Source organism: Conger conger, chromosome 9, assembly GCF_963514075.1.
Source record: "Conger conger chromosome 9, fConCon1.1, whole genome shotgun sequence".
NCBI lineage: Eukaryota > Metazoa > Chordata > Actinopteri > Anguilliformes > Congridae > Conger > Conger conger.
Genome location: NC_083768.1, coordinates 5,068,123 through 5,080,560, shown reverse-complemented (window position 1 = coordinate 5,080,560; position 12,438 = coordinate 5,068,123). Strand labels below are relative to the sequence as shown.

At 48.8% G+C, this 12,438-nt stretch overlaps 1 protein-coding gene across 1 annotated transcript; it reads left to right on the top strand.

Annotated features, from left to right (window-relative positions):
• The first annotated feature begins 8,064 nt into the window (after window positions 1-8,064).
• LOC133136588 (regulator of G-protein signaling 20-like) lies at window positions 8,065-9,870 on the top strand. Its single transcript, XM_061254221.1, is given in 4 exon segments — window positions 8,065-8,101; window positions 8,431-8,665; window positions 9,106-9,163; window positions 9,166-9,870. Coding segments are annotated over 3 exon segments (417 nt in total). The 5' UTR covers window positions 8,065-8,101; window positions 8,431-8,434; the 3' UTR covers window positions 9,294-9,870.
• Window positions 9,871-12,438: the final 2,568 nt, after the last annotated feature.

The window sequence follows — 12,438 nt, the reverse complement described above, 5'->3', positions numbered from 1 at the left end:
TCCTGCTTTATTTCAGACACTAAATATAGACACTGCCCCCTCCAGGACTGGAGTTCAACCTGCAGACACTGCGCCCCCTCCAGGACTGGAGTTAAACCTGCAGACACTGCGCCCCCTCCAGGACTGGAGTTAAACCTGCAGACACTGCGGCCCCCTCCAGGACTGGAGTTAAACCTGCAGACACAGCGCCCCCCGCCCTGGGTGTGTCGAAGTGTCCCTGAGCAAGACACCAACCCCTAAATGCTCCTGATGAGCTGGTTGATGCCTTACATGGCAGCCAATCGCTGTGACAAATACATTTATATGTGCATATTTATATATGCTGTACGGTATCCAAACAACTCATGTCCATTTCACCAGAGCTAGTTTATATGGAGAATAAAGGCCCAGTAGAAAGTTTCATCTGAAGATTGACACTAATGTGCTTGTGTCCTGTCCTGCGGTGGCTGCTGTATTGTGGGCCTCTCTGTTGTAAAGGAGTTGGCCTTTCCAGGCCCACACATCCCAGTCTTTAGAGCTTCTTCACAGGACGCCGTCACAACAAAGGCGCTGTGTCAATGGCCCGCTCACAGCCAATGAGCTCTGTGATCTCAAAGGCAGGAAAAGGACGCCATTAATTCTGCATGGGGATCTTTGCTCCTTCAAAATAAGGGCGTGCATTTGCTGAAAGCTTCTTCGTGATTTGAAAGGGGGGAAAAAAAAATATTTCTTTCTTCCCATTTCCATGGGTGACCTAGAATAATATTTTATTTTATATTTATATAAATCACGGCTCATTTTTAATAAATGACAAAAAAAGAAATCAATATTTAAAAATATATAAATTATTCTTGAAGAGGCTGTAGGATTTTTTTTGCTATCAAAAAAAGTTAAACATTAGGATAAACAGTCAACTGAGCTGTTGTCTCAGTCTTTTCATGTCTAGATAAAAACCAGTGTAGAGTTTATTACGGTAGGCGGTCAGAAGGTAGGTATGATCTAGCACTTTCACTCAGCAGTTCCCCCGAAAGGCCACGACGTCCCCAGATCTTTGCACCAATCAGAGCTTCTCCAGGCAGCTGATCTCCAAACAACACAGCCCAAAACGCCCTCACCTCACGGCAAGCCGTACCAATCAACTTCTCCGGGATGCCAATTAAAAAGAAGGTCAGCATTAATATCTTATGTATGTATTTATAGCGTACTCGTGAGCCCGTGGCTTGAGCATTGCACAATTTGTCCAAGAGGCGTGTGTAACTCCGGCCGTGGCCTTCCCCAAGGCAGTGGAGCAATGGGTGACTAAGGGAATTTACGCGTGTTACCACGTCTGTATTCCCCGGGGAAAGTGATGGTCAGCCACACAACAGTTCCTTAGGTCATTTTGGACTTCTCACGACGGTCAAGAGAGGAAATGCATCAACAAACACCCTCAAACCACAACACTGTTTATCCCTCCCCCCCTTCTCTGTAAAGACGCTGACGTTGATGCACCATTGGCTGTGGCAATTAGAATGAATTTTCAACCAATGAGCTTGAATTATTGTACAGTTATACAATGTTTTGATACAGAGTGCCGGCCCGTCAACTGCATATTTTGAAACCTGAATTTAAGGACTATAAACCCAGGCAGAGAGTGAGTCAACATGTCAGTGAGCCTTTGTCAATGATCGGAAGGGATTGCAATGGTCTTGTAACAATGTTTTAACAATGTTTAAATAGCTTACCTTTTGTACCTTTAAAACTGAGATGGAAAAACAGAGCGTAGAATATTATAGGCAATTTAATTTATTTTATTTACAATTTTGACCCATATATATTTTTCAGAAAACATATTCCTAAAACAGGTTTTCAAAAATCATTATATCAGAATAAAAGTAGCTACATCATCTTCTATATGTTCAAGCAAAATATCAAAAATATTAAACAAAATAGTACATTTTCTGTATTGTTTATTTTATGGAGTTTGTTTCTCTTTTTCATCAAGCATGCCAGTAATTCTGGATCCAGATTGTTTATTAAAACAAATTGTGGAATAGTGGGCACAGGTACTTTCTGTTTACACCGGTTGAATAATTATACTTTACAGTATAAGGTGAGCTCAATAACGTTTCGGACAAAGAGTCAGTCCCACTTAGATTATTTATTTCCAGATTTGGCAATATGATAGTGGTCATGTAGCCTACTGGATCCTAGTAGATATGTTAGTGTGCTAAATATACCGTCCCATTCTCTTATAACCAAAAGAAAAGAAAATACCCTAATTGATTGTATACAGCACTGCGGGAAACACTATCGTGTTCTGAAAGTACGTATTTCGTGTGAGATGGGCCTTCTAAATCTGAAGCTGTCATGGCGACTGGTGGGGGGAGGGCGCAGTTCCAACTTTTTTCAGTACCACGGACAGCGCAACTATAACTACAGTGTTTTATGGGGAAACTGCGCGGTGTAATGCCGAACGGACAGCTCAGCGCATGGAGGCAATGTGTCACACAAAGTGCACCACGCGCTGGGCTACAGAGCAACACTCGCGGCTTTGGTAGGTCACCATGGAAACGGGTGTGATAAAGCAAGGGCAATAAGGGTAGTTTCGGTGGAAGACGCCGAACTCCGTGGTCCATCACTTCACCCGACTGAAGCAGCTATCCTGACGCATTCGCACTTTCTTTTTCTCGCAGTAGACTAATACAGTTAGGTTGAATATGTCTATGTCACTCTATAAGGCGAGGACCACTACGAGCCTAAGCATGCAGCTATAGGCTATATGTAACTGTAATATACAGAGTCTTTACGCTATCCTTACTAGCACTTAGTAAGGAGAACGCATGCGCATTGACAACAAGCAGCCGGTCTGAAAAGTCCTGTTTTAACGGATGTAATCAAGGCAACGGATTCCCTCAATCTTCGGCATCCATGGTGATATCGTAAGTGTTTGTATAAAATTATATGTAGCCTATATCGTTGAAATATACTGACACGGAGCGTGGAGAATGCGTTATACGCGCTGAAAAGACTTGATAATTGAGATCCGGTGGGCGACAAAAAAAAAAGAGGTAGGCTAGTTTCAGCGGTCCAGTATAGATGAGACTGGATTGTAAAATCTCCATGGTGTCACTTTCCGGTGTTCGGATTGATGATACTTTAACGCCTTCAATCGCTTATTTTCATTCGAACAAGAGAGCATTGACACACTCACAGTTCTATCCATCAGGGTTTTTTCATTGGAACAATGTCTGCTACTGGTGATTTTGACACCCCCACCGAAATTTTACACAAGCCTCTGTGCTTTGCGTAGGCAAGCGATCCGCAGCGTACCGTTCTGCATGCGATGTCCTCGGCGTAAACGAATGCATAGGCTCCATGCGCGCCACCATTACAACATATGTGTCAGTGACGTCTTGTGTGTTTTATGTGTTTTGCAATGACCGGTCGTATTTCACAGACAAAAATCATTTTATATTCGTATTTGGCTGTGAAATTCACCAGTGTTGCAGATACTAATTCTCAGTTTACCCCCCACCCTCCCAATTCTTTTTTTTTTCTTCTTTTTTTGGACATATCAGCCTTTTAATTTGACAGGTGTCGTCAATTTTGACGTGTATACCCTACCTAAAGGCGGTCGCACAGCATAATGGATCTAAAGTAGCTACCAAGTGGCCTGACTCACTCATTTGTATTGCAAATGCCGGCACAGAATGAATAATATTGTTGAATAGATCGATATTATTAACAATGCAGACCCGAACCATGTAGCAGAGGTGTGTTTCTAGCATGTCATTTTTGGGTGGGAATTTGGATTATTTTGGTGGGCAACGACAAAAATGTTGCTTTTCCTAAATAGGGTATGTAAACAAGGGCGTAGTTTAATTTTGAGAACGGGGCAAGGAATACAATTACAGCATCCAGTTTTTGTAAAAAAAAAAACGATCAAATTTTGATTTTGATTTCATGATCAGCATTTGTATGATGAACTAGAGAGGAAAACGTTTTGGTTTGGATCTTCAGGAGGCTACAATAGAATAGAATGCACAGGGTCCGGCAGCAGTGCCTGTATGATGAACATTTGTATTTTTAACTAGCATAGTTCTGCCTAGGATAGAACAATATGATTACCAAATGCAATGAATGTTTTGTTTTGTTTGTGTGTGTAAAGGAATGTGGAACTCCTAGAATGCAATTGATATCTAGCGACGGTAAAGTACGGTTAATTAAAATACCTGCCTCATCCCCATCCCCCTGACGGTGCCCACGGAGAGCTAGCTCATTTACACTGAGAAACTGAACGACTCTGCTTTTAACATAGTACCTGTTCTGTTCTATCTGGGTTTGGCCCGGTAGCTGCACGATACTTTCACCTGTCTCTGAGCGACGCTGGTATTCCTGTCACGCGAGGAATACTAGAGGCATCTTTAAGGAAACCGCCGTCTCGTTCAAGAGCTCTCTTCCAATTAATGTATTCGCGTTTCCTCTCCTCCGGAATCGGACACACCAAATTTGCGACAGGCAAAGCAAAAACAGGCCTCACGTGGGACGAAATATTCTGGCCGTGGTGGAGACTGGTACCAACCTGCACTAACACTTTTCACAGTTCTTTTTTTTATTTTTATTTTTTTAACTAAAAATAGCGATAACAGTGAGGTTTAACACGTAAAATTTCAGAGTTTTCATTGGATGGGCAGATGATTCCTCTGGGTGGGAAAGGCTTATCTCTGGGTAGGCAACGCCCACCCCAGCCCACCCCAAACACTCCCCTGCTATATAGCGTATGTCCTGCCAAGGATGATGTAAACTAATGCTGAAAATACACATTAGCAGTAATCATAACCCACATTTAAATGAAAATAAACATCTCTAAATGTAGCCTACATATCAAAGGATAACCCGAGATGAATGATGATAACGCAAAATAACGCCGTCAACGTAAAATAGCGAAAAAAAATTGACTAAATATAGCGAATACAGAAGAACACAGAGTGTAAAGTAAAACATATCCTTGATCCAAAACATAGACACACTGCAGTGCGGCTAGGGCTGTGGGAAATTTTCCCGAACCCGTAACCAGGAACAGAATTCTGCAGATAGCATCACTATAGCCGCGAGGGTTGGCCTATTCTGCTGCTTTGGAGGGGGCTACCGGCTCCTTAGCCACTAGGCTACAGGCACCTTAGCAACTAGCCTACAGGCTCCTTAGCCACTAGGCTACAGGCTCCTTAGCCACTAGGCTACAGGCACCTTATCCACTAGACTACAAGCCCCTTAAGGCCCGGACACACCAAACCGACGGTCGGCCTGAGTCTTTCCGGTGTGTCCCGCACGCCGACACTCCGTCGGCGTGTTTTGGAGGGCTCCATGTTCAACATGTTGAATCGGCGTCGGAGCCGTCGGACGTCGGTGAGAGCTCTCTCATCGACGCCTCCGGGGGCTCTGACGCCGACCGTTGGTTTGGTGTGTCTGGGCCTTTAGCGACTAGCCGTCTCTGTGACTGTGCTCCGTGTCTCTCTGTGACCGCGCTCCGTGTCTCTCTCTGTGACCCCACTCCGTGTCTCTCTCTGTGACCGCGCTCCGTGTCTCTCTCTGTGACCCCACTCCGTGTCTCTCTCTGTGACCGCGCTCCGTGTCTCTCTCTGTGACCCCACTCCGTGTCTCTCAGTGTCTCTCTGTGACCGCGCTCCATGTCTCTCTGTGACCCCGCTCTGTGTCTCTCCGTGTCTCTCTCCGTGTCTCTCTGTGTCTCTCTCCGTGTCTCTCAGTGACCCCGCTCTGTGTCTCTCCGTGTCTCTCTGTGTCTCTCTCCGTGTCTCTCCGTGTCTCTCTCCGTGTCTCTCTCCATGTCTCTCTGTGTCTCTCTCCGTGTCTCTCTGTGTCTCTCTCCGTGTCTCTCAGTGACCCCGCTCTGTGTCTCTCCGTGTCTCTCTGTGTCTCTCTCCGTGTCTCTCCGTGTCTCTCTCCGTGTCTCTCTCCATGTCTCTCTGTGTCTCTCTCCGTGTCTCTCTGTGTCTCTCTCCGTGTCTCTCAGTGACCCCGCTCTGTGTCTCTCCGTGTCTCTCTGTGTCTCTCTCCGTGTCTCTCCGTGTCTCTCTCCGTGTCTCTCTCCATGTCTCTCCAGCCCATGGGACCCCGCTCAGTGTCTCTCTCAGTGTCTCTCTCCGTGTCTCTCCAGCCCATGGGACCTCAGTGTCTCTCTCCGTGTCTCTCTCCGTGTCTCTCCAGCCCATGGGATCTCAGTGTCTCTCCGTGTCTCTCAGTGTCTCTCAGTGTCTCTCTCCGTGTCTCTCCAGCCCATGGGATCCCAGCGGATGGCTATGCGAAAGCGGCAGACGGGGCAGCAGGACGCGACGGGCTCCATGCAGGCCCCGCCCGACCCGGGGGCCCGAGGGCCAACCCTGCTGCTTCTGCTGGTGCTGCTGCTGCAGCTTGCTCCTGGTGCGTGACCGCGGGGAGGCCAGGAGGGGGCGCTGTGCTGTTTCTGTACCCCTCAGCCATAGGTCTGAGCAGGAGGGGGCGCTGGGCTGTTTTCTGTGCCCCTCAGCCATAGGTCTGACCAGGAGGGGGCGCTCTAGCTCCAACCCTGCTGCTGGAGATCTACCAGTAGGGCAGTTGAAAGCGGTAGACCTCCTGGCGGGCGACATGGCTCAGGCCGTAAGAGCAGTCGTCTCATTGGCTCAGGCAGTAAGAGCAGTCGTCTCATTGGCTCAGGCCGTAAGAGCAGTCGTCTCATTGGCTCAGGCAGTAAGAGCAGTCGTCTCATTGGCTCAGGCAGTAAGAGCAGTCGTCTGGCAGTCGGAGGGTTGTCGGTTCGATCCCCGCCCGGGTGGTGTCGAAGTGTCCCTGAGCAAGACACCTAACCCCCAAATGCTCCTGACGAGCTGGTCGGCTCCTTGCATGGCAGCCAATCGCCGTCGGTGTGTGAGTGTGTGTATGAATGGGTGAATGAGAAGCATTAATTGTACAGCGCCTTGGATAAAGGCGCTATATAAATGCAGCCATTTTTACCTGCACACGCCGGGCTGTACGCTCGGCTCTGCTGCCACAAGCTCTCTCCGTCAAACACACGGAGGCCATTTGCATTTGTGAAATGAATTATGGATTCTGCTGTTTGTAGAAATGGGCTGTGATGCATACATTACAGCTCAGGGCCATCGAGAGGGAGAGAGAGGGGAGAGAGGGGGAGAGAGGGAGGGGGAGAGAGAGAGGGGGGAGAGAGAGAGGGAGAGAGAGAGGGAGAGAGAGAGAGAGAGGGAGTGGGGTAGAGGAGGGGAGAGAGTGGGGTAGAGGAGGAGAGAGAGGGGGGGGAGTGGGGTAGAGGAGGAGAGCGAGGGGGGGAGTGGGGTAGAGGAGGGGAGAGAGGGAGAGAGAAGGGGGGGAGTGGGGTAGAGGAGGAGAGAGAGGGAGAGAGAGGGAGAGAGAGGAGGGGGGTAGAGGAGGGGAGAGAGGGAGAGAGAGGGGGGGTGGGGTAGAGGAGGGGAGAGGGGGGGAGGGAGAGAGGGAGAGAGGGAGAGAGGGGGGGGGAGGAGAGAGGGAGAGAGAGGGAGAGAGAGGGGGGGGGGAGAGAGAGGGGGGGGGAGAGAGAGGGGGGAGGGAGAGAGGGGGGGGGGGGGGGGAGAGAGGGGGGTGGGAGAGAGGGAGCGAGAGGGGTAGAGGAGGGGAGAGAGGGAGAGAGAGGGGGGGTGGGGTAGAGGAGGGGGGAGAGAGAGAGATGGAGAGAGAGAGAGAGAGGGGGAGGCAGGGAGAAAGAGGGGGAAAGAGCAAGAGAGAGGGGGAAAGAGGAGGGAAGGCAGGAGAAAGACAGAAAGACAGAAAGAGGGAAAGGGGGATGATGGGGGAGGGGGAAGAGAAGGCGAGAAAGAGAAACAGGTACAGATAGAGAGCACGTGATTGAGAGAGAAAGAATGAGAGAGGGAGAGAAAAAAGAATGAGAGTGGAAGGAAAGTGTTCTTTCCCATTGGCAGTGACTGTCCTCTCTCCTTCTCTCCCTCCACTCCTCACCCTGCCCATGCTGCTCCGGCGGTCCGGTTCCGTGTTTTACTACCGCCCGCTCCGCTCTCAGGAACGAGGAGGGAACGAGAGGAACCGGAGGTCCTCCTACGAGGCCCAAGGCGGACGGAGCCGCAGACTGCAGCCAGAGGTCAGCCACACTCTCGCCCACTGGCACACGATGACGCGCACTCTCAATCCAGATCTTCCAGGGAAAAAGTATTCGGTGTGAAAACAACTGGTTGTGAAGTATTACAATTTAATAAATATTATGGAGTATATGCTTTAAGACATTCGTTCGTGCGGTAATGAAGAATCGACTAAACGAGGACGTAGTACGTTCTGATTTCAGCTCGTCCCTAAGCGTCATCTAGAAACCGCCCCGCTGAGGTGGTCCGCTCCACTGGGACCGTGGCCTGTACTGGCCATTTCTGTGGCGGTGAATTGTGCGGTCGTTAAAAGGACATCCCCCCTCCCCAGGCCCATGCCCTCGGCGGAGGAGGTGCTCTCCTGGGGCCAGTCCTTCGACAGGCTGATGGAGTGCCCGGCCGGCAGGTGCTCCTTCCGGGACTTCCTGCGGACGGAGTTCAGCGAGGAGAACATGCTGTTCTGGCAGGCCTGTGAGGACCTGCGCGCCGAGGCGGGGAAGGCCGGGGTGGAGGACCGCGCCCGGGTCGTCTACGAGGACTACATCTCCATCCTGTCGCCCAAAGAGGTCCGCGCCTCCCCCCAGTCCTCCGCAGTCCCGGCGTCCTCTGCTCCGTCTCAGTTGTTAATCAGTATTCAGTCGTTAACCATGCAGTTCTCCAACTAACTCGGTAATCCTCAGGTTCACTCCTGACCAACGTGGGTAGAATAACATACCTTTTTGTGCATTGATGATTATTTTGGTGAGATAATGCACTTCTGGGTGCAACATCATGGATCTTAACACTCAGGGAAAGGGAATATATCTGACAATATATTGAAATACATGTATTTTAATTGTAACACGTATACCAATAATGGCCTCTCAGACACTGTCCTGTTGCTGTGAAATAAATGTTTCATGATACTGCTTATGTAGAGTATATTGCAGTATATTCCATTCTTACCATTTCATGTCTTGTTATGTCTTTCTGACTTTTATAATGAATCTAGTTTTTTAATCTCCAGGTGAGTCTGGACTCACGGGTTCGAGAAGTGATCAACAGGAACATGCAGGAGCCACGGCGCACACGTTCGACGATGCTCAGCTCCAGATCTACACCCTGATGCAGAGAGACTCTTATCCCCGCTACATCAGCTCACCTGCCTACAAAACCCTGCTGAAGACGGTCTCAGATCAGTCCCCCGAATCTTAGCTACAATCCGCTGGGCTAAAAAACCCTGCTGAAAACAGTGTCAGAACAGTCTCCCAAATCTTAGCTACATCAACTCATCGACCAACAAACTCCAACTGAAGACGGTCTCAGAACAGTCCCCTGAATCTTAGCTCCATCAAATCATCGGCCTACAAAACCCTGCTGGAGACCGAACAGTTTAATCTTACCTCCAGGCCCCGTAAAAAACCTCTAAAACCTCCCTTAGTCATGTGACTTCATTCGTGCAGGGCGTGTCAGACAGTTGAGCCGTGGAGTCCCTCTCCTGCCCAACCCCACCCCCTAGTGGGCGGGGGCCGCCCTACAGGTGTGTCCCAGCTCAGGTGAATCTCAGGTCTCCAGCGGAGATCCAGCGAGCTCCAGAAGAAAAAGAAAAAGAATAAATAAATGTCAACGCCATCGGAACAACAAAGCCGCGAAAAGCGCCAAAGGATACTGGTTATGGTCTGACCTTTATATGTCTTTGTGTTATTAATATGTTTTTGTATTATTGTGTTGGAGGAAGAGGACAAAAGCCTGTGGGCTTTTTTTTTTTATCTGTAAATTCAAATTGTAGATTGTTTCCTCAATGGCTATTATTTTTTGGCTTGAAAGAGGAAAAAATATGAGCAATTGGGAGGGAGGGCGGGGGGGAGGGTTAATTGGGGTGTGGTGTGGTGTGTGTGTGTGTGTGTGTGCGCGTGCTAAAGTGCACAGAAACGCGTATGAGAATCAGCGCTGGTGACTCCTGGGCTGTGCTCGTATGTGACAGACCCTGGGTTACAGAGTCACTCGAAATCACTCGGCAACTCCAAATTTTAAGAGCAGGGAAAGGTCGTCCCGGGCAGGAGACAAAGTTTCTAACCTGCTCCGGGAAAGAGGCTTGCGATGAGACACCCGTTGGACGTGTCGTTCGAGCAGGCTACAGGGATTGTCCATGTTTTGCCTCTGTAGACCCTCAGACAGTGTAAATAATTAGACTGGAGATCGTTGATGCAGATCTAGTCTGCTCCCTGAACACTCATGGCAGGTCAGTTTACAGTATCTTCACATTTCAATCTAGGTTTGTATTTTGCATTGCAAAAACCAAAAAATAACAAGTATTTTACTCTTATTTCGTGACGTAATATTTCTTATTTCTATTACTTTTTTGCTAAACCAGATAAAAAAAATATTGCGAATGAGGTAGTTTCCAACGGGGTATGACAATTTCACCTCTTAAGCAGTGACTTAAAACAAGCTAATAAAAAAATAAAATTCTTCTTAGCTGTGTGGCCAAATTGATCTTGGATCTGCACTTGGGAGACCAGGCTTACGTTCACAACCCGTCTCATTCCAATCGCTTATTCTTTTTACTCTCTTTCTCTTTTTCTCCCTCTCCTGCTCCTAGCTCCACCCATTGGGAGAGGCTGAAAATGAAGGTTTTTAATAAATTGAGAAAATGTGAGCTAGGCAAATGGAATGTCCTCGCTCCGTCAAACGTCAGTTTGAAGCCGCGTCAGTTACAGAGGCAGTGGCAGTTGGAGAGGTGGACACACAGGTCGATCGTTCATACGTCAGGCTTTCCGAAAAAATACTTCCGCAAAGTCTCAGAACAGTGCCCTGACGTTTCCTTTTCCTCAGAGGAAAGATTCTCCTTCTAGCTCCTAGAAGGAACATTTAACTGGGTGGGAATGTCCTTAAAGATGGCGGGCCACGATCGACTTCCAGGTCAGGAGCGAGGAACAGGAGAAAACAAGCGACCTCACTCAAAGGGAAAATCAGCCCGCAGAACACTCTCAGATCGCTCATGAATATGGATGCGTGTCCCCGTGCCAATTCACCTCCCAGATTTATGGGTCGTCCTTCTGAAGAGCACGTTTGGGAATCATTTGTGGAAGGCTTTTTATTCGAGTCAAGACGAGCATATGCACATGCATTCTGGATCACTGGACTTGAGGGCGCTCCTCATCGCTAAGCTCGAAGACCTGACGAGCCGGGTAGAAACCACGCGATGCGATTAAAGATCACTGTGACCGCAGCACGCAGACCACACGCAGAGCAGGGGTATTAAGTGAGGCTGTATATTTTTATGATCATAAGATCAGTTCCTGTATAAACTCGGAGATACATGGGCCTGCCAACAGCCTCAAAGAGCTAATATTCGGTGAGTGCGATTCCTTCAGAGATGCTGTACAAATATTTTTCTTGACAATTTTTTGGTTTTGTCCGAGTCTATGGTCTGTTCAACTCTGCAAGTGTCACCAAGCAGGACATTTTCAGTTCAAAAGTGTATATTTTGTTATATATATATATATATATTTATTATTCTCTCAATCTCGGATTGAAGTCAAAAAAGAATTTGGAGTTGCCAAGTTTATTTATGTATTTAATTTACTTGATGTTGTTGTCATTTTGCCTGACGTGCGTGTCACTCAAAGAGGAGGCCTACGCTTGGTGAAGTGCCTTGGTATTGCATCACCTACGGGGGGGGGGGTGGCGTCACCAGCCTTCCACTCCGTGATGAGCCTGGCCAATGCGGTGCGGTTCAGGGCGGTAAAGCCCGCCCTCCTCCCGGGATGTAACCAATCATCACATCAAGAGTCAAGAGTAGGCGGGTCTGCTCTGAGGGTGGCGGTTGGAGCGGAGCGGAGCGGTGAACCGCAGCGGGACAGAGAGAGGTCACGCGCGTCAAACAACGTCACGCTTCTGCAAAAACCACCCCCACATCCTGCCAGAGAGAGAGGGAGGGACAACTGAACCACCCCCACATCCTGCCAGAGAGAGAGGGAGGGACAACTGAACCACCCCCACATCCTGCCAGAGAGAGAGGGAGGGACAACTGAACCACCCCCACATCCTGCCAGAGAGAGAGGGGGGTGTGTGTCTGGGTTCTGAGACGGAGGGACGACTGAACCACCCCCACATCCTGCCACAGAGAGAGGGGGGGGGGGGGGGGGTCCTGGATCTGGGTGGCTCTTCATCGTCGAGCAAAAGGTGCTGCTGTGTATGTACAATTTGAGTTGGTGGAGCAATCGGGGAGATCGACCTCACCTGACCCCGAACCTCGGACGACCCAAACCACAGGTCTGGAGAGACGACACTGCCTATTAACGCTTTTTTTTCTTTATTTCAGATATAAAACGTGCTACTTTGAAGCTGACTTCAG